Source organism: Saimiri boliviensis, chromosome 6 (genome assembly GCF_048565385.1).
Source record: "Saimiri boliviensis isolate mSaiBol1 chromosome 6, mSaiBol1.pri, whole genome shotgun sequence".
In the NCBI taxonomy this organism is placed as follows: Eukaryota; Metazoa; Chordata; class Mammalia; order Primates; family Cebidae; genus Saimiri; species Saimiri boliviensis.
In genome coordinates this window covers 98,938,700-98,960,723 of record NC_133454.1, presented here as the reverse complement: position 1 = coordinate 98,960,723, position 22,024 = coordinate 98,938,700, and the positions used below count along the sequence as shown (strand labels likewise).

At 40.9% G+C, this 22,024-nt stretch overlaps 1 protein-coding gene and 1 long non-coding RNA gene across 8 annotated transcripts in view; one reads left to right on the top strand and one right to left on the bottom strand.

The window, feature by feature from the left end:
• Window positions 1-2,785, bottom strand: part of LOC141584873 (uncharacterized) — a 50,591-nt gene extending 47,806 nt beyond the window's left edge. The window contains exon 1 of the long non-coding RNA XR_012518131.1: window positions 2,686-2,785. This is a non-coding gene — a long non-coding RNA (uncharacterized LOC141584873). The remainder of the gene's footprint in view (window positions 1-2,685) is intronic.
• The window catches only part of MPPED2 (metallophosphoesterase domain containing 2), a 191,888-nt gene that overhangs the window by 307 nt on the left and 169,557 nt on the right, over window positions 1-22,024 (top strand). For 3 of the 7 annotated variants that reach the window (XR_012518130.1, XM_010332174.3, XM_074401277.1), the window contains exons 1-2: window positions 233-898; window positions 6,422-6,670. Coding sequence is in view for 4 of the 7 variants with exons in the window: in XM_010332174.3 (XP_010330476.1) it covers window positions 6,543-6,670 (128 nt within the window). In the remaining 3 variants the exon portion in view is untranslated. Of the gene's footprint in view, window positions 1-232; window positions 899-2,150; window positions 2,794-6,421; window positions 6,671-20,479; window positions 20,503-22,024 lie in introns of those variants that run through there. The other 4 variants (XM_074401278.1, XM_074401279.1, XM_010332239.2 and 1 more) reach the window with 4 other exon arrangements.

Genomic DNA, 22,024 nt, shown 5'->3' with positions numbered 1-22,024 from the left:
GTGTGTGTGTGTGTGTCTGGCGTGTTGAAAGGCTTGGGGTAAAAGGAGCACAGCTCTCCCCAAGGAAAGCCTCAGCAGATGGGAGGGAACCTAGGGTCGCCTTCCTAGGTCTGAGTGAAATGTCCCAGCCGCTCCCCTTACCCCCGCGGTGAGCCCTGCGTCCTGGAACGGTGCCAGGACTTCTGACAGAGCCTGGCAGGTCGGTGGGTGGGGGGACCTGGGTGTTCTCTTTGCAGAAAAACACCATTTGAGGGAAAGCTCCCTTATTTTCCTAGGGCACCTTAGCCCGCCTCCCTTCCCCTATCATTTTTTACCCAGATCACACTCATGATGATGAACTTGCAGCTCAGCTTCCTGCCGCCTGCTTGACCCGGGAGCACCAGCAGGCTGCCGGGCCTCGCCCTGGGCTCCCTCCTCCTCTTGAAACCCTGGGGTTTCGGGGCACCGGTGGGGGTCCGAGTGGGCAGGGACTGCAGGAGGGGCGTGCAGGGGCGCGGGGTCCCGCCGGGGAGCGCGCACGGAGCGGCGCCTCGGCCGCCCTGCTTCCTGGAGCTGTGCTCCTTTGACCCCAGTGGCAGTCCCTGTCACTGCACCGCTCGCGCTCCCTTCGGCTCGCCGCGCCCTCGCTCCCTCTCCTCGCCCCCTCGCTTGCTCTCTCCCCAGATCGAGGCTGCTCGGGTCCTTTCTCCCCCCGCCTCCCTCTAGTGCCGCGCCCCCTGGCCCCCAGCCCCAGCCCGCGGCGGGACCTCCGGGGTCGAAGGTTCTGGCCCGCCCGCGCCCCTCGCCGCCCCCGCGCGCCCCCAGCGCTCCTCCGGCCGGCTCGGGTCGCTCGGCGATGGATCGCCTGCTCGCCGGGCGCTGAAGGCATCCCCGGGACCCGCAGCGCAGCCCGGGAAAGGTAATCCGCCCCGGGAAGGGAGGCGGAGGGCGGGGGAGGGGGAGGAGGCGGCCGGGAGCCCGGTGCCGAGCGCGAGGGGAAGGGAAAAAAAAATGCACACACAAAGCGGAGCCCGGGTGAGAGGTGCCTTGTCAGAGGCGCGTGCGAGGGGCTCGGAGGCTGTGAACCCGAGCTGCCCCGCTGCCCCTGACGTCCGCTCGAGCGGGCGCCTCCCGGGCAATTCGGCGCCCGGGGTGGGCTGATTTTCAACCCCGGACCAAAATCAAATTCTTTTTTAGGAGCTGTCTTTCCTCCCACTCTCCATCCTGCGCCCCTTCTCTTCTCCCCAACCCCTGCCAGCTATCGGCCTCCGACCTCTGGGGGTCCCCACCTTTTCGCCCCCTCCTCCGCCGGGATTTCTTAGGAGGAGAGGAGGGGGTATAGGCGAGAAGCTGCGGCGAAAGCCAGGCGGCTGGGATGGGGGTGGGGACGAGGGTTCCGAGAGCTGTTTACTAGAAAGTCCCGGGGTGCTGTGTTCGAGCCGCCCCGGCCTAGGCCCGGGCGCATTGTGTTGGCCGGATCCCTGGGCTCCCGCGGCGGCCCGAGGCCAGGTGCAGTGACGGGGGGAAGGCGCCGCGCAGCTTTGTGCTCCGGCTGCGCCCCGCGGCCGTCCCCGGGGCCGCCCGCGCGCGCCGCTCTCGCTCCGGGCTCTTTCTCACCCGGTCCCCGCGCCCCAACCTCACTCTCCGCCGCTGCCTGGGTCTCCGCGCTCTCAGCCTACGGGGCGACCCGGCGACCCGAGCCGGGGTCGGGGCTGGGAGAGGAAAAGTAACCGTTGCCGCTGGATTTCTTCTCTTTACAGAGGCAGGAGTTTCTTTGCTATTTACATTTAACAAGGTTATCTTTGTAAAGCCTTTGAATTCCGGGGTTTTGCGGCCTAGGAGGTGAAGGGGGCATTTTTCTAGAGGCTCGAGAGCGGGTTGGAATCCATCAGCAAGAAAATAAATTAAGGATGCCTCAGTGGAGTTGATTTATAGTACATCACCAGCCCCCCAACACACACCCCCCAAATTAAGTGCAAATGCGGGTCATGAAAAATGTGTAATTGATTTGATATGCTGCAAACAAACACAAACAGGTCGGGGGCGGGGGGAAACAAGCAAAAGTTTAAGTGAAAAAAGATTTCAAAAGAAGGGGAGACCCCGTGGGCCCCACACCCACTTCCAACGCTCGCTGGCTCCCTCCCTTCCTTTCTCCGCCGCTCCAGGGAAGGAGCCTGGCAGCGCCCTGGCAGAGAGCTGGGAGGCGGCGGCGGCCCGGGGCTCGGGCTCCACGCTGTGGGTTCGGGGATGCCAACGCGCCCAGGAGGCTGACGTCGGGGACATGGGGCTGTGATGCCCGACCGAGGATGGCGTAGTGTCAGAGCCATTGGCCGCCGGTGGTCATCAATCAATCCAGAGCTAGGGAAGAGGGAGAGGAAAAAGACGGGCGTCCAGCGGAGCCCGGGGCCGCGAGCGCTAGCGCCGGCAGGGCCGGCTGGAGCGGCGGCTGCGGAGGGGACGGAGGTGGCGACGGGGGACTGAGCGAGCAAGGCTCTGGTGCTCCAGGAAGAAAGGGGGAGTTGTAACCGAGAAGAGCCGGCCGTGAGCCTGGAAGGGCAGGGCGAGTGTGTGTGTGTGTGTGTGTGTGTGTGTGTGTGTGTGTGTGGTGTAGTTGATGAAGCACCCCCACCCCGCAACTGCCCACCCTAGATTTAAAACAAACAAACCAATCCAAAGTAGAGAATTACGCGCCCCCCACCGCCCCACCTTATATAGACTCCACGAGTTACCAGAGGCTCGGGAGAAAAGTCTTGCCCTCCCTCTCCGAAAGAATGTGTCAGCCGGGTGTCCGCAGTGCTGGAGACAAGTTCAGGTGTAAGTGCGATGGGAGGGAGGGCGCTTGGTGGACAGAGCACGTGGAACTTTATGTCAGCATCCCCCCCAAAAACCCCTGGCGGAGAAGCCCTCCGGAAAGGCGTGTGGGCATCTCCTAGATAGAGGGATCAGTCACTGGAAGTGGGCATAAAAGAGTAGGGGCGTGAGTTAAGAACGCACTGGATCAGCGCGGCAGAGGGAGGAGAGAGTGAAATTTGGCGGATTTGGAGCAGGCAAGTTCCCAAGTCCCGCCAGGCTCGGTCGGAAGATCTTGGGACAAGTGATTAAAATGAGCATCCTTGTTGAAACGAGGAAACCGCGGGCTCTTTCCTCATAGGCTGTGCTGGGCAGTGCACGGATAGAGAGGTCATGAGTTGTTGCTTTGAAAGTTTGGTAAATTGGACTTTTGGTGTCTAGGAGGTGGAGACAGTTATTTAATTCCTCAGCTTTTAATCCCTTCATTGCCAACCGACTTTAAAAGGTTTTCCAACCAGATTCCTGAAAAAGAACATTGCTAGTTGTACAGTTTAAAGGACAGAAGTGATTGCTGTCTAGGAAATGCAAAATGTATTCACATGATTTTTTTTTTAAAGAGAAAAATGAAACTAGTACCAGCATGACTATTTGGCAGTGTCAGCCCCTTTTAGATTTTCTTTAGGCTTCTTGATATTTCGTAGTGGGTTTCTTTGTTTTGTGGAGCAAGTGTATTGAAGTATAAAATGAAAATTTGTGAAAAGAATAGTGCTCTCTTTAAATATTTTGTGTAAAAAGTTAAAGTAAGTGTGAAGAGGGTGAGATGCACCAAAATCTGATCATTTGGAAAGTTTTACTGCTTAAATATACAGCTTCTTGGTAGTTTTAGGCAGTGTATCTTTCTGTCTTCTTTCATGCTCTCTCCAAATTTCTCAGGTTATAGGAGGTGGTTTTGTCCATTGTTGTCCATTGTCCCTTGTCCTGAGAGTTTACAAAAAAAAAAAAAAAAAAAGTCTTTTCCAGGTGTTTGTGTTTAAAATTCTTAGAATATGTTCATTTTGAGATATGGGTGGGAGTGAACATAGCATTTTAAAAAAATAAGCCTTTTCTTGACTTGTCTGTAAAGGTGCTGGGAAAGTTTTGAAGCTCTCTGCCTCAGTCTGACATTTTCTTCAAAGGACTCCAGATTAAAGAAGATAGACGCTGCAGGTGCACTGTTTCGATAAAACATTTGAAAGGGAACATGGCAAAGATGAATTCAAATGAGGTGCCAGCCACCCATTTAGCCTTTCAGAGTTACAGGGGCCTGTGCTTGCTGATGAAAAGATGTTCTATTTGTCTTACTGAGGCAAAGGTGCAAAGAGGCATAGATGTTCACTGATAGAGAAGGATGACTTTAGGATCAAGCGGATCATCTAGGAGTGCAAATTGATCAGCTGCTAAGTTCTGTCTTTTCTTAGCTTCAAATAGTAGAACTTGGGTGGGTATCATGCTAACTGCTACAAGTCATTGCATAGATGTTTAAATATTAGGTATGTATATTTTATTTCTAGGCCACATTTGCTTGTTTTAATTAGAGTGTTTACTCCAGAAATATTTAAAGTGTTTCTAGCACTGGGTGCAGTGATGGTTACTCAGAGGTCACAGTGGTCTAGACGTGAATTTTATTTCCTTTGCTTCTCAATGTTCAGTATTTCACACAATAGACATTAATGGAAGAAGGAACATAAGAATTGTCAAGTAATTTTTACACCACTCTCTAATTTATGCAAACACTAAGTTCTCACAGTCTGAAAATGTGTATTTTTCCCCCTCTGTGCTTTGATAGCTAACATTCTTTTTAATGACAGTCATTTCTATAACAGGAAGATGTTTTCATTTGTATTTACTTTTCAGCGCCACGCAATTATGCAGTTTTGCGCTTCAGTAGTGTCTCGGTACTTTGTGTCTCAAAAGAGAATTACAGTACTTAGAACAGGACTGCAATTTGAAGCAGGTGTTGTGTTTTACTGTTATGCAAAATAACAGTAAAATATAATTGTGGGGGAAATTAAGGAAACAGCTGCAAACTTGGTATGAAAACTGCTACATTATGATTTGTAAGCAGTTCTTATAGATATCTTACATCAGAAGAGCAGGAAAAGATTTTAATTTAGTTAATCCTGCCAGCCTGGTTGTCTATCATCTAGCCCTTAAAAGACGCATACCTCCCATGAAGTCATGAAAAAGAAGGAGAACCCAAAGTGACACTTTGTTCAAAATGCCAGAGCACGGGGATTCATCTCTTGGCAGTGTGCTTGTGCATTAGGAAGGCAGGCAAGGTGGGTGTGATTTAGCTTGCTTTGCGAATAGGAAGGAGGCAATGATTTGAGTAGAACACTCTGGAATTTCTTAGCCCAGCTAGCATATGGAGGACTACACAAGCCCCAGGTTGTAAAATAATAAAATAAATGGCCTATGGCAGGCCATCTGCCTTTTGCTCGATATTTAAGATGTTTCATGCCAAATTTAAATCTAATTTTATTATTCTAAATATTTTTATTTGAAATAGCAGCTAAGATTCTCAGAGCTTAATGGTGCACACGGCAAACCTCTTCTGATTTGGGGCACTTAAAGTAAGAGCATGGATTACCTAAGGGTTATTCAAGGAGTGTACTACGGCTTCTTGTCTACCGCACTGATCAATTTCAAGAACTTGGACATGAGAATTTGCTTTCCTCAGCCTTTGCACACCTACCATAAAAATAGATATCTTCATTTCTCAACCCAGTGTAGCAAATAATATATTGACATTTATGGAAAAAAAATCAGAACTAATGGAATTTTTTAAAAAATGAAACCAACTACTGAGAATTATGTTGCACCAAGAATGAGGTGGCAGATGTAACGGCCGCCCTCCTTTACCGCTCCATTGGGGCTTGAAGAGGGGAGGTAATGAATACATTCAAAGTGGTGGTCCAGACTTGGAGTCGTTTGGCTTTTCCCAGAGTGACTGGAGTGTTGAAAGAAATGACACTACATTTAACAAGAAGGATTTGCCTTACCATAAGGTTCTGGGCCAGAGAGAAATGCCAAGCATTGCCTACCTATGTATTTTGGGAGCTGCTTGTGAGAGAAGAAAATATGTGTCACGCGTGGGTATTATGTGCGTATAATAGTTATACACGTGTATTTGTTATACGCACGACATTTTAAGTTCTTATCTGTCGTTGTGTTATATGGCTGTTTTAAACATGGAGCTTTCAAATCATTATGTGACACCAACTTTGTAAAAACCAAACATTCCAATTAGCAGGGAAGGTTTGGAAGATTCTTCACTTTGAGCACAAACCATGTATAGTCAGATACCATGGCAACTGTGGGTATGCCCGTTCCGTAATTCACGTTAAGTGCCATAATTATAATTAAAGAGGAAATCTTAGTTTGAAGTCCATTGAGATGATTTGCTAGCACCCGGCAATGATGTATAGAGTGTAATATCTGCTTTGAAGTGCACGAAGGGAAGAGAGTTGGGAACAGTTGTATCCACAAGCCAACAACACATATTCAGATTTTCCCTAAACTAGTTTCACATCTAGATGTCAAATTTAATGTCTCTCAGAACACCCTCTTTCTCTTTGTTCTTATTTTATACATGTATTTTTTTTTCTTTCAGAAATGCACAGCGGTATTGATGAGTAGATCCTTGGATTCAGAGGTTGGCTGAAACGCACCATGCCTGCTTCCATCTTTTGCTCTGTAAAGTTGTGAATTGCTCATGCCTATAGGGAGGAAGGATGGCACATGGGATTCCTTCTCAAGGCAAAGTTACTGTAACGGTGGATGAGTACAGCTCAAACCCCACCCAGGCATTCACACACTACAACATCAACCAGAGCAGATTCCAGCCTCCACATGTACATATGTAAGTATTGCTCATGAACTTAACAAAATTAGCAATCAAGAAAGTAGAAAAAAAAGAAAAGCATTAACTACAGACTTCTGCTAGGGAGAATAAAAGGTAAATGATTTACAAATCAGATGGGTATCTGTGGTTTCAAATACAGCTCAGGAGGAATCCCATATGTCTGTGTAGCATTGCAAGATTTCAGAGCACTTTCAACCACAATTTGACATCAGATCTTCAGAGCCTCTGAGGGCTGGCGGTTGGTTGCTCATATTTATAGATAAGAACAGGAAAGAACAGAGAGGTTAAAGTATTTGCAATGCCACACAGCAAATTTGCCTGAGATTCCTGACCCCTAGTTCAATTTGCTTTGCATTGTATTGCTAGCCTTCATTCTGAAATATTTCTTTAAAATTTCTGTAGATTTTTTTTTCCCACACCTCACCCCACTACCCCTTTACATTCAGCTGGGAAATAGGCCTAATTGGGACTAATTGTCCAGCTACTGCTAGATCCATTGTCTTGCCTGTTGCTAGTGAAACGTGTGCTGCATGCTTCAGGACTCAAACAATATGGGGAACAAAGGAATAAGGGACAGTGGAACAGTTGGTTCCAGGAATTGTACTTTTCTCTCACTCCCTAATACTATTTAAGTCATGTCGAGGTTTAGACTGTTTAAGGAACAAAGTGTGGCAGAAACCCAGAGGCAAGGATTTTGCAGCACCTGGTTGCACATCAACTTTTTTTCTGGTCCTCTGCTACAGGATGTGCTGGGCTTTCAGCAGAAAGGAGCAAAAGGTCACCATCTCTCTTGTTTATTCAAGGCCTGGTGCTCATTCTCTATGAGACCCTTCCAATGTCTAACATAAGTCTTTCATAGTAGGACTAAACCTCTTTGAAAACTATTGTATGGTCAAGATAGAAAGGAGGTTAGGGCTCTGTTGACTGTTTTTACCACTCCTGGAAGAATTGAACTCGGGGCATGTCCAAGTCATAAGCTCTTTTTTTAGTAATTGCTTTATGTGAGCATTAAAAAAAGAATAGTAGGACACCCTAAACACACACAAACCCCTTGGAATTTAGAAACACTAACCAAACAAAAGGGTCTTTCCCTTGACTGCCTGGATATTAGTGTAAATACTAGGATGTTACTTTGCAAGTATATTCTGGAGAGCAACTCAGTTACCTATGATGAGATATCGCTGCAAAGCAGCCATTCTAAAACAGAATGCTTGAGTGACCAAAAAATGGTAAAAGAAAAACAGTCCTTGTAAGTGGTTAGTGCTCAATTATTTCTAAGAACTTCATACTTTCTTTAAATAAGAATATATTCATGATTATGAAGGATTCCTAACATGATTTTAAGGAAAAAGTTTTAAGATGGATAAAATTTTTCTAAGTGAACAATAAATATATGTTCAATTATTCTTTTCATTCTACTGTTTTTATTTATCTGTTTTTCTTCAAATATGCTGAAGTATTTGTGTAAGCTGTACTTTAGAATAGCTTCAGCTCTGTTTTGCTATTTTTTTTTTTTTAATTAAAGAACTACAAGGAATTTTGTAGATGCTGTCTCCATTCAGGCAAAAGAAAGTGTGTTTTGCTCAGATTCCTTGGAAAATGACTGCTGGGGAACCTCAGCTTAGTCTTCAGGTCTGCAGACATCTGCTCACTTGTTTTTGGTCTTCAGATTCCACTGGCAAACTGTGAATGCACAGAGATATTTTAAAAATCATGTAACTTTAAAGCTGATCTGCTTACATTTAGCCATAACAAATTTGAAGGATCAAATTATACCTCTTTCGAAAAAAAGGGTTTGAAAAAGGGGCAACTTAGACAGCTGTGTAGTGCTTTCACCAGACTCCTAATCTTGGAATAGAGGACTCTTCTGCAGGCTAGTTCTAGTGTGCCTTTTCTCTTTTATTGTCAGTGAGAGCTTCCCACCTGAACCCTCTGCTCCAGCCACACAGTTTTGTTCCCTGTCATCTGAGCACACTTTAGCCCCTTCCATCCTGGTGCCATTGCCATCACTGTTTCTCACATAAGTGAGTTTCTAACATACTTACACTCTGCTCATCAAATGCCTCACAGCCAGTTTAGGTCCCTCCACTTAAGCCTTTCCAATCTAAAATGATTGGGCCTGCCCAAGTTACTTGGCTATACTTTATACCACCTCCATTATTATTTTCCTTAATCTATCTGTTTAACTGCCTCCCTACCTATCTACCTATCTATCTATCTGCCTGTCTGCCTATCTGTCTCTTATTCTCTTACCTACATTTTGTACTTAAAGAAAGGCTTATTCTTCTGAGCAGGTGACAGATGCTTGAAAACACTTGGCTGATTCATCAATTGATTTCGTTATGCATTGAGTAGAGGAATTGGATTGATGCTTGGAGATTTTCACTGGAATTTTTCTGTCAGGTCTTGACATTTTGAATGTTTGAATGATGGTACATATTGTTAGGAGGCTGACTCACCTTTTCCTTGGCTTCACTCTTTCTTGCTTGAAAACATGGCATTGTTTTGTAGGTCTGATGACCTCACACAGTGACTGGCCTATAGTAGGTGGTCAGGGATCTTGGTTGAATGCAATCATGTCATATTTCTGTTATATTAAGAAAAAAAAATTGGCCTTAAATCTAAATAGAAACTTTAATTGACTGGAAAATATCTATAAAATATTTAGTCTAAAATTTCTTCAGTTTTTCTGAAAATTTCAACATGCCATGGCAGAAATTTCCTCCTCTCCCCATGGTAAAGATATTTTGTCTTTTCCACTTGCATAGTTGCTCATTTATTTTGCATGGAATTTTTAAATTATTTGCTTTCTTTTTTCACTTACACTTGAGATCTCTGAAGACCCCTGGCAGATCACCTGGATTATAGTTAAAATCCCCATCCCTTTAATGATGTCTCATTTCTTTCCTACAGCCTTGTGGTGGTAGTTGGGTTTTTGTTGTTGTTGTTTTTTTTTTTTTCACATTAATTAGGAAGAGGTCACTTCCCATTTAATTCAGTTCGTCCCAGCTCAGCTTTTTGACTAACAAATTTTCTTTTCCAAGTCTCAGTTTACTCACCGGTAAACATTTGTACCAAATAATAGTTAAGGGGTTTTTTTTTAGCTCTGACTTGCTAAGATTAAGATTGTGGTTAAGATAATGTTTATTTGCAAAGCAATGCTATGAAGGAAACAAAAATAAATAAGATCCAGTCCCCATCTTCATGAAGCTCATTGCTGATTTCAGAACTGATGCTTCAAACAGCTTTATGAAGCATTGGTTTAGTTTTCGTCTTTGAGTTCTGACAGGATTCATTACCAAGCTCTCTAAGAATGACTGGCTTGAATCTCTGCTTGTTACGTAGGAAATATTTTTTTTTTTAAGAAAGCAATCCTGTATGACCTTGGGAAAGGAAATTAAAGCACAGCTGGAGTTGGCAGAGCAAAATTTAACCTAGCATTTGTGTGCCTCACTTACCCAGACTCTTGAACGTACTAATAGATGTGATGATTGAAACCCAGCAATTAACAGGCTTCATTTCTCCACAACCCCTTCATCTTTCCCAACCAGAATGATAAGAAAATTATTTAATATTTTTAATGATGGTGGGAGGAGGTGCTGAAGGAGCCAATATAGGTCTGAAAACACCATAAAGAATTTGTATGTGTTTCACGATCTGAGGCCTAATCAAATGTTAGGAAACTTTATTAGTAGGGTATCCAGCCATCTCACTTTTAGCATTGAAAGCCCTGTGTTATTGGAACGCCTCAGCCCCATGAAAATCAGGACAGTAGGATACCCTACTGAGGTTAATTCCTCATCTTTTTCTTTAAGGATTGAGGAGTAGGGAACTCAAATTAAGTTTTGTTTTCAGTTTTAGCCACTTTGCTTGTCTGTGCCTTCTGTTGTTAACACCCCTTGAATCTTAACTCTGTGCTTGTTCTTTTACCCTTGTTCTATGAGGCAGGGTAGCCTGGTGGTCAGCATCACCTGTGGAATCAGATTATCAGATTTAAAATTGCTTGCACCACTGACTAGCTGTGTAACCAAGTGTGGAGAAATATTCTAACTTCCCTATGTTTTCTTTTTCTATCTGTAAAATCTGTACCATAAATGTAGTACCTATCCCAAAAGGCTGTGAAGGGTAGGAGGATGAAACAGTATTACATGTTAATGTTTATATATAATCTATGCTCAATAAGTGTCAGCTGTTGTCATTAATAATTGTTTCATTGATTCTGGGTTTTTAATTTTAAATTGCCAATTCATTCTGAAAAGCAGTGGAGTGTAAATAAATGAGTAAATAAAGTCATTGCTAAATTTTGTCCTTTCTTCCTCAAGGAGCCATGAACAGCAAAGAGTCATGCAATCTTTTCTAGGTGAGATTTTGGTTTGTCAGGGTTGAGAAGTGTCCTGGTTTAGTGCCTGTCAAGATTATAAACAGCCTAGGAGTGTCTTATCTACCTCCAGTTACTCCATGGGCATGGCTATCCCAAGTGGGGATGGAATCTTGTGAGCTGAGTGCTGACTGGTTGCTCTCTGTGGAATCACAGTGGCCTTCCTCCACTTGAGCTGGACCTGGGTTCTCTGTACCTCATTCAGTTTCTTAGACTTCCCACCTCTGTCTGTGGTTAAAACAGAAACATCAACAGTTAACTCTTATACATAACCAGGATTGAGTGCAAAAGGCACTGCTTAGGCTGGGGAATGAGGACAATGTACACATGGTAGCTGAGAATGTGGCCTGAAATCAGAGATCTGTATACAAATGTTGATCCTGCCAGTTACTGGCCTGGCTGGGTGATGGTGGAAAAATTGCTGAACCTGTCTTTTCATCTGTAAAATAGGTTTAATGACCCTTTAATGTGGTTGTGAGCATTAAATGAGATGATAAACAATGACATATAGTGCCCAAAAGATACCACTTGGTAAACAGATTCTATGGTAATATTTATGGTATTGTCTACTAGCAGGTGAACCTGTTAACATTTTCCTTTCTAAACTACTTGGCTATATGAAGCCTGACAGGTTCAACTTGTTTTGTTGTCGTATTGTGTAGTATCTGTCAGTGATGTTTGGGCATCACTAACAAAAAAAAGAGATCTGTAGCTTTTAGGGTATCTGAGTGATAATTTCATGCCAAAGTATTTTAAGATTTTGTTTGTCTGATCTGAGATTTTATTCTTATTCAGTTCAAAAATGTGGTAGGAAGTAAATTATCTTTTAGTTCTGTATTAGATATCCTTACGTATGAAAGCAAAGTTACAGAAGAGCGTTATAGAAAAGGTGTCTTTTGGCTAAATAACTATAAAAGTGTGTGGAAGGATAAATAACATTACTGATGATTATTTAGGGAACACTTTTGGAAATGAATTTGCAGTAGGTAGTGTTGGATGAAGGCCTTTTACTTTTTATTTCTTATACTTTTCTATGATTTGAATTATTTTTATAGTAAGTATGTAACACTTTTATGACAAAACTTTTTTTAAAAGATGAGAAAAAATATGATTTTTCTCCAAGTCCTTATGCTTTGCCTGTAAGATTTGCTTTAAAGTCTTGCTCTCATGCCAATCTTCTATTTTCTTTTGTCCTCACTTCCTTGGGTAACACATTCTTCTATTTTATATTATAGTCAAGGAATAGGCCAAAGGCTGTTCATTGGTTCAGTATAACTCAACTTGCTCAGGTGTGGGAAGATGAGAACAGTGTTGCCTCCTTCATCGTCTTGTAACTGATTGGAAATTTTTAAAGAAGTATGGTGATTGGAAATTTTTAAAGAAGTATGCTCGTGTGTCACTTAACAACAAGGATACATTCTGAGAAACGCATCTTCCAGACAATTTCATCTTTGTGCAAACATCATAGAGTGTATTTACACAAACCTAGATGGTATAACCTACTATACACCTAGGCTATACAGTACAACCTATTGCTCCTAGGCTGCAAACCTGCACAGCATCCTACTTTACTAAATGCTGAAGGCCATGTGCATCTAAACATATCTAAACATAGAAAAGGTATAAGAAGGATAGGGTGTAAAGATTAAAAATGGTGCACCTGTAGAGGGCTCTTACATGAATGGGGCATACAGGACTGGAAGCTGCTCTGGGTGAGTCAGTAAGTGTGCAGTGAGTAAATGTGAAGGCCCAGGACATTACTGTACACTACTGTAGACTTTATAAACACTCTGCCCTAAATTTATAAACTTTATTTTTGTTTATTCAACAATAAAGAAAGAAACTTAGCTTACTGTAACTTTTTTACTTTATGCACTTTTTAATTTTGTTTAACTTTTTGACTATTTTATAACCCAGCTTAAAAACAGCTGTACAAAAGTATTTTCTTTCTTTATATTCTTATTCTAAAAGCTGCTTTTACACTAAAATTTATTTTATTTTTTGCTTTTTAAGCTTTTTGTTAAAAATTAAGGCATGGTGGGAGGGGAATGAAGGATTTAAAAACTACTTATTGGGTACAATGTATACTACTCAGGTGATGGGTGCACTAAAATCTCAGATTTCATCATTATACAACTTATCCATGTAACCAAAAACCACTTGTACCCCAAAAGCTATTGAAATAAAAAATGTGTGTGTGTGTGTGTGTGTGTGTGTGTGTGTGTGTAAAACTAAGACATGAACACACATTAGCCTAGGCCTACATACGATCAAGATAATTCATATTACTGCCTTCCACCTGTATATCTTGTCCCACTGGAAGGTCTTCAGGGGCAGTAACAGGTATGGGGTTGTTATCTCCTATGATGACAGTTTCTTCTTCTGGAATACCTCTTGAAGAGCCTGCCTGAGGGAGCTAGGGTTTTACAGTTAGCTTTGTTTTTTAATAATTTGAAGGAGTCCACTCTAAAATAACAATTAAAAATATAGTACAGTAAATAAGCAAACCAGTGACAGAGTTGTTTATTTCATTGTCAAGTATTATGTACTATACATAATTGTATGTCCTATACTTTATACCACTGGCCACACAGTAGGTTTCTTTACACCAGCATCACCATAAACACATGGGTAATAAGCTATACCACAATGACATTATGACAGATAGTATCATTGGGTGACAGAAAATTTTCAACTGCATTGTAATCTTATGGGACCACCTTCATATATGTGGTCTGTCATTGACCAAAATGTCAGTATGCAGTGTATGACTGTATTTTCAAATCCATTTGGGGAAGCCAAAAGAGTATACAGAAATAGTCTTCTTGACAGTGTTTCAGGGAATCTGCATTCTAGTCCTGTCGTGGTCAGTAATCAACTCTGATCTTTAGCAAACAGGGCCTCTCTGAATTTCAGGTTCCATACCAGCCAATAGACTTGATGGCCTTAGCATCATCTCTTCTCATTTGAACAGTCCAGGATTTCTTGTATTCCTTACCTTTATATTTGTCCATGCAAAATTAGAACACAAATCCCACATCATTAGTGATATTCTATAGGGAAAGAATATAATAGAGACATCATTGAGATATGGTGGTGAGAGAAGAGAAATGACCCCTAACACTCACACAGAAGAAAAGTCCTATCAGTGGATGAATGCAAATGTGTCTGGGACTCTGGAAAATTGCACTTACTAACAAGGTAGACATTTATTTTGTTGCAGAGTCTGGCTGCATTTACTATTTAAAAAAAAATTTAGACCTACACTTCTTTGTTGGTAAGGCACTTTCTCATTTTAATTATAGATTCATCACTGTCCTGCACATTAGCATGGCCATGATTTGTAAAATGTTTTCAATCTGAAATTCATAGTAGAAATGCTGAATGGCTGTTTTAGTTTGCACTTTATATATAAAATCTGGGTATTTTTATTTTCTTCTCTAATTTATTTTTAAAAATAAGTTATTTTTCTTATACACTCCCTGAGGGTACCCATCTTGTGTTCTGTGACAGTTGGACTTAATTTTAGAGCTGACTTTTTCCCTATTCTGTACATTTCTTTGTTTGCACTCAAGCATTAAAGAAGCAATCTAAAAGTAGATTTTTTTTTTTGGTCCATAGGAATTTGTTTCTAGAACCCTAGCTGTATGTTGCATAATTGGACAGTGGTCTTTTTGTTTGTTTGTTTGTTTGTTTGTTTGTTGGCTACTTGAATTTTGGGAAGGGTAAATAATTTTGATGAAATAAAACAAATCCTATCTTCTATGTTATACCTGGATTTGGGGTTCTGAATGTTATCTACATTTGTAGGGATAAAGAAAGATTCATAAAGAAAGCATAGCCATAGTCAATGCATAGATACATCCTGGAACTGGGAGCCATCAGATCACCTTTCCTTATGGATTGAACCTATCTATATCCTGCTCTGAATACAATTTTTGTTTTTAAAACTTCTTACATGGGGATATTTTGGTAAAAATTATTCAAGTGGCAAGACAAACTTAACAGGCAGTAATGAAATAGGTAGTTTGTGTTTGTGACATACTCGGTTTGCTTCTGAGCATTTAAAGTTTCAGAAGATGAGATTTTTAAGATGTAGAAACAAAGCTAATGCTGCTGAATTTACTGCATCCTGTATAGCAAACTCTAGGTAATTCTGAACTGTTTCCAAAAAGGAGAGGCTTACTAAGTCTTGGACGATCTATTCGTCTGTTTGTTTTCCTTCTTTTTCAGTATTTCCTTAGTCTTTCCTTCCCATGTCTTTTTCCCTTTTAGACTTTCATAGCACACTGGAAACTAGATGTTTAAGTAGCTATCCTAGCATGGTTATACTATTATTTCAGTATCAGTATAGACAAAACTGCCACACTTTTGCAGACCACCATATTAGTATGCTTTAAAAAAAAAAAAAAACGTAAAAAGTACACTTAGAGGCTTTGTCTGTGTGGAAACACTAACTGCAAAGAGGAAACTCTGTTGGATTTATTGGCTCTTGGAATATTTGGGTCTGCATATTTTTGTTCTATTTTGCTTTGAAGATTGGATTTATTCAATTTCTGTTCCTGTAGAAGGGACAAAATATATGTAAATGAGAAAATAACATTTTTGCAGATTTTTTATTTTTTCTTCTTTACCACAAATCAAGAATATAAGCTACTCTAGTTGATTTACATTTTTGTGCAAGTTTTTATCAAGCCTCAGACCTGTTAAAACTAGTTTAAAAAAAAAAAAAAGAAAAAAAAAGCTAACATCATCATGGAAGATAGTGAACAGATAACTTTTTCACACTTGATAGTATTTAGCTTTAAAATTCAAAGTCAGAATTAGACCATTACTGAAGTTCCTCTGTTGCTAGTGGCTTCCTTAAAAGACTGCAGGACTCTACATCAAAACATGGGCTTTACTGAAACTCACTTATTTCTTTATACAGACAGTCTCTGAAACCTTCCAGCTCAAAGATTTGATAATTCTTGGATTGGAAAAATATCCTTTCCTGTCATGCTGTGGGCTTTTTTGGCATTTATACTGATTGGCTAAGAAAAGTGGCTTACTTGTGGTATTTGACTTTAGGTATTTGGGCCAAAGACCAAGTTTCAAACCTTGTACATATTTGTATACTTAGTTTAAAATATGTTTTGAACAAAGACTTTAAACTGGAATCAAGAAAAAATGAAGTCTCCCATCAGCTAAGCAATCTCAGCGTGTTTCCTTAATTTCCTGAAAGAGTTAGCCGTCTGCTATGACATAGGCATTTTACTAGCTCCATTTAAGTCCTGAGTTTCGGAAAATTTTTCTCCAGTTTGTTTTATTTTGCTTTGCCTGGAAACTTCAAAGATAACCATCGAAGCCTATCAAACTGTATTTGATTTTTTTAATCATAAAAATCATACCTATTGCTCTCAGCACCTTTTATTTAATACATTCTATATCTAAGAATGATATGACTTTTATGTACTGGTTCTGCTTGGGTGGTGCTATGGTTTGAGTATTTGTGTCCCTCCAGAATGCGTATTTTGTAATTCGAACTGCCAAGGTGATGGTACTAGGAGGTGAGGCCATTCAGAGGTGATTTTTTCATGAGGATGGAGCCCTTATAAAAGAGGCCCCAGAGTAACCCCTTGTTCTTCTTTCATATGAGGTTACAGTGAAAAGATGCCTGCCTATAAGCTGGGAATTGGGCCATCAGCAGACACTGAATCTGCCTTGATCTCGGACTTTCTAATCTCCAGAATTATGAGAGATAAATGCATGTTGTTTATAAGGTACCCAGTCTATGCTATTTTGTTATGGCAGCTCTAACAGCCCAAGGCAGGTAGGCAGGGAATATAATGGGAAGATTAATTTTATAGAGGGAAGAGGAGGAGAAATGGGGGTATTTGTGAAAGAGAGAGGGAGAAAACAGGAGAGAATATATAGCAGATGTATTTGTGAGATCATAACTCTTTCTTGGCAGTTATGATGTCCTGGCCTTGGGCTTGACTTTAACTAGGAGTGGGTCAGTATCCCTAGACTTCATCAACAGGGAGATGAGACAAAATTGCACCTTAGCTTTCTAGGGTACACATGCTGGCTCAATATACCAATGAATCTAGCATATGAAAAATTAGGATAGCAATTTTTGATACTTTGACCTATGTTGATCTCTGAGAAAGAAAAAAATTTTGGGTAATTCAAAACTTTCAGGCTTGTATTTCAATATTTTTAAAAAAATCATTTGACAAATAGTGAACTCTGAACTGGCTTTCGAGAAATGTAAGAATATCTGAAGTTGTGATTTCCCAAGGTTCACCATCTGTTAGTATCTAGGAGACTTACCATCTGTTGTGCTCAAATTCTGACTTTTACAGGTTAACTTGTTTTCACTTTGTTCTTCACCCCTGCATTTTGGGCACAGCTTGTAGCACTGAAACCTATCTTGACTCAATAAACTCAGAGAAAAGAATGGGGAGGGGTGAGTCTTTGGGAAGAACAAACAGACTAGGAGGTGTTAACTCCTAAAGGATATTAATTCTTCCATAATGCAGTTCGAAGAGTCTACTGCTTCCTTCATGTAAAATACATGTAAAGGCTTGAGTATCCTGTTTGGTACAGTAGTGAGAATCCTGTTCCAACCACTCTTGCAACTGACTGTCCTGAGAATTCGGGAGGGAAATAATAACCCGGTGGGAGTCTGTTTGTTCCACCTTGTGCCCCTCGGTGGTGGTGGATGGCTCCTCTGTTTCGAATCTCTCCATCTCGACCCCACCACGATGTTAATGGCTGTCGGCACGCTCCACTGTTTATCTTGGAATTTGATCCCATCATCTTGGCAACCAAACTGGGACCTTTACCGCTCAGATTGTTTGTCATTTGTTGTTAATTATCTGTTACTATAAATTCTGCACTTTGAGAAAAAAGGGAATGTTTTGAAATATTTCCTCCAACATGTAAGTGGAGCTTCATTTTCTGTGGACAAAAGAGAACAAAAAAAAAAAAAAAAAAAAAAAAAAGAACCCTTTTGGGAACGGTTTTAGGGAAATCAAGTGCCCTGATTTTTCAGATGGGCTCAGTGAGATCCTACTAATGTAGCCAGGATTTGCACTGAAAGAGCCTTTGCAATTCAACAATGGTCTAATACAGATCTTTAGTAACAGGTACCCACCGTTGGAGGGAAAAACTAATTTAACTTTAAATAAGGGGTTTTGCTTTTTATCCCAGTCTCTTTATGCCATAATTGTGTATGTGTTTTTAAATGCTAGGGCCTGTTCCCTTCAGTCACTTCCTCTTTTTTAAAGATTATTAAGACAAAGCAGTCTAGAGTGAGAAGTAGCTTCTGCCTGCCTGTCTTTATGAGGTGTTTATTTTGTCAAGTGTAGAATTAAAATGAGCTTTCTAGTCATTAGTGGATTTTAGTCCTGGTCTCACACTCTGCAGGGAGGGTCATGCTATGTTATAAACAGATAGCACTGTTTTTGCAAGGTGCTGTGCCACAGAATGCAGGAGCTATGGTTGAGCTTAATATCTTAATAAAGCGGTAAACAAAAGAACATGAAAGGGGGGGGAGAAGAATGAAAGTTTGTACTTTAGAGGGGAGCATTTGGGAATAGAGTGACTATTGCTTAGCAGAAATCTGGGCACAGTTAAAGTGTTAAAAAAAATGAAGTCATTTGAGAAGTTCAATAAAGAAAAAAAAGTATACCCAGAACTACTACTGGTGTCTTATCTTTATAGTGGGGATCATAATCATATATGCTTCAAAAAGTAATGGTGAGGGTTATAGAAGAAATGCTTAGAGCCCGGTAAAGCACTTAGTATAGTATCTAAATGCTCCATGTATGGTGGCTATTATTGTTAATAATATTGTGTATAATTATTGTTTCTAAAACATTAACATGAGCTTCTGCAGTTTTAGTAGTGATATATAGTCCATCATCACTATAACTTTTTTCATGCCTTTAAGTTTGGTGTGTCTGTTTTATTCTTGTCAAGAAGTTTTTAGGGTTTTGCTGTCTCCCAAGGGAGACACAGGGAGGGAAGGATTGAGTCTCTGTCAACGTGATAGCCAGGGGCAGAGACTTAATAAACACTTAGCTCCCTGCCCGCTGCCTGGGACAGTGTAACTCTGTGATACGTGTTTTACTGGAGTTGTGGAATTTGCTTGGTCAAAAATGTTCTCAGGTTTATAGGGATTCATGATAATAGTGTCATCCCTGAAGTAAAACACCGCTCTTAATATTCCACTTTCACTATCCTTTTATGTCTTCTCTCTCAGTGTTTTTCAAAGGGGGCAGATAGGTGCTTGACCACTACTTTAGAATACAGATTATAATCAGACTTCAGGATTAAGAAATGAGTAGTAAATATATTAAATTAGTGACTTAGTAACTATTTGAGTCTGAGAATAAGAAACTGGAGGGAGGAGATTGGGAGCTGGAAAAAAGCACCCTTTGATTGCTCTGGGGAGGCTGGGAAAAAGGATTTAACACTTTGGATTTTTTAGCAGCCATTAAAACTCTGATGGGATCAGATTACTTGACTGCACATCTGAAACATGAAACTCCTGCCCTAAACCTTACAATTGAGTTAAGCTCAAAATTCTAGGCCTCGCCCTAAGACTGGCCTCTGGGTAAGTCTCATTGTTGACTGCAAAATGATTTCCTTTGAGAGGAGCAAGACTACAGTGAGGTTTTTATGGCCAATTTAGTCTGTGCATTGGTGCCAGCCAGACTTTTGGCAAGAGTTAGTGCCAACTTTGGTGATCTGTCCACCGAATTTTTCCCAAGGTCTTCAAAACCATCTGGATTGAGTGCTGATATTGAAGGAAAGATGCATTATAAGTCCAGCTTTCTAGGCACACCTCCTGTATTTTTTATTTTTTCAAGCAGAGAGATAATGATAGATAGTCGTAGAGCAACAGGCTGATCCTTGGCCATAAACTTAGAGCCACAAAAGAAAATCGAAAGTCTTCTTCCCTATACACCGTTTTATCTCTCTGGCTTTGCCACTTTTTTAGGGAGCTTCTATCCTTCTCTCTGGATTATGTGTCTCTTTATACATAGTCCCAGAACCTGTGAGTGGTACTGTCCTTTGGTAGCACTTATCATAAATATATTCTTGAATTGTTTGTGAAATGTCTATATTCCACTAGGATATAAGGTCTGTGAGGAAAATGACCTTATCGTTTTCTTTTTATTTGTTTTTTTGCTGTCTGTATTCACAACACCTATCACAAAGCTAGACACATTCTGGACACTCTATAAAACACCTGTTGAATGAATGAATAAATACAAACTGAGTTTGCAAGGATTCAAGGGATTAACATGTGCTTCCCCAAGAAGCGAGGGCTGCCTTGTAAATCACTCATTCATTTTGAGAATATGTATGTAGTCTTGAGGGTGTACTTGGCTTTAAAAAGGGTAACTTATGTAAGTCTCCCATGTTTTTTTCAGGGTGGAGCTGGATGAAGCTCAGAGTGAGTATTTCTGATACTCGTACACTAATGCTGTCATCTCTGCCTTCAGCTGACTTTTGCTTTGACAGTAGTAAACTCTCATTTCTAACATAGGAAAAAATATCAAAGCTTCCACTTTCAATTTGACCCTAGAGATTGGGGTTTTTTTATATTGTTCTTTAAAAATGGAGGCATTGGAAAGTATATTGTTTTAACTACTTGTAAAATGCTCATTTATTGATCCTATTTAGAGTCAACAATTATTGGTTAGAAGCCTGAAATTAATTAAGATACATTTCAGCCCACTTACATGGAGGCTGACTGACAACTGCTCCTAATATGTGGAGTTTACTTGAAATGAAGACCGTGAAAATGGGTCATCTGTCATCATGGGAATCGTGCATTTTGAATAAGGCAAACCAATTTTTATTCTGTACTCTGATATCTAATGACTTTACAATTTTTTTTAAAAGTAAACTCTTAAAATTTTTATAGAACAACTTTTTTGACAAAAATCTGTGATTTGGGTTAAATACAGATAACACAGTCAAATACATGGTATGACATTGATTAAATATTTTTCTTAAAAACCTTTACTGAAAGGTAAAACAAAGGAAATTCAAAGTAAGTATGCAATGGAATTCTAATTGTGGGTAACTAAACTATAAACCCCTTGAAAACCAAATGAGGAGAAAAAGATCCTGCTGTAAAGTGCCAGGCTTAAGAAAATTTTATATGGAGCAGAAATTAAAAGAGGGAAGATACTAAGAAAGAGAAGTCTGCATCGCAAGCACTTTTGGGGCAGGAAGTTTTTAATTTAGATAACTGGCTTCAGGTTTCTCTGTAACTTTCCCTGTGGCTGTGTCTACTAAGGAAGGTATTGTATAATTAGACTTTCTGGAGATGCCCTTTGGCTAAAGACCTAATTGAGTCTCTGGACTTGGGTGCAGGGTTAGAGCTGGAGAAGCTTTTTACCCTGCAGGTAAAGGCGCTTTGATGGACCTACCTCTTTGATAAGTACCTGTAGGGCTGGCAGTGACATTGTTTAGGTAAAGTATGGTTTAGTAATTGAGGAGTCAGTGCTCCTTAGTATATGAAAATCTTTCTTTAAAATAGGGAAGACACCAAAATCCACATACACAATTTAAATGAGCCTGTATTCTGCATTATAAATATGCACCGGATGCCGAGTAGAAAACCGGAACACTCTCTCAGGATGCTGTTAGGGCCAAGCGGAATCTCATTAGGGACAGCTTCAAAGATCAGTTCCTCGTGTCCATAAAAACAAGTGTAAATTATCTGGTGTGCGCCTGCTGTTAGCAGTTGCGGTGTTGCATTATGCATGATTCAAGACTGCACAGGGGAGACACAGACTGCACGGAGTTCCACGATATATGTGGGGATTTCTCTACCCATTTCTTTCTTTTTGGTGCTGAGTCCTACATTTTGGAAATTTATTGGTGTGTTTCAGTTAATGGAGGGTGCCATATATAACCAGCTCCTACATTTTCGATGAATTGGAGTCAGTTCAGAGAGGGATGAT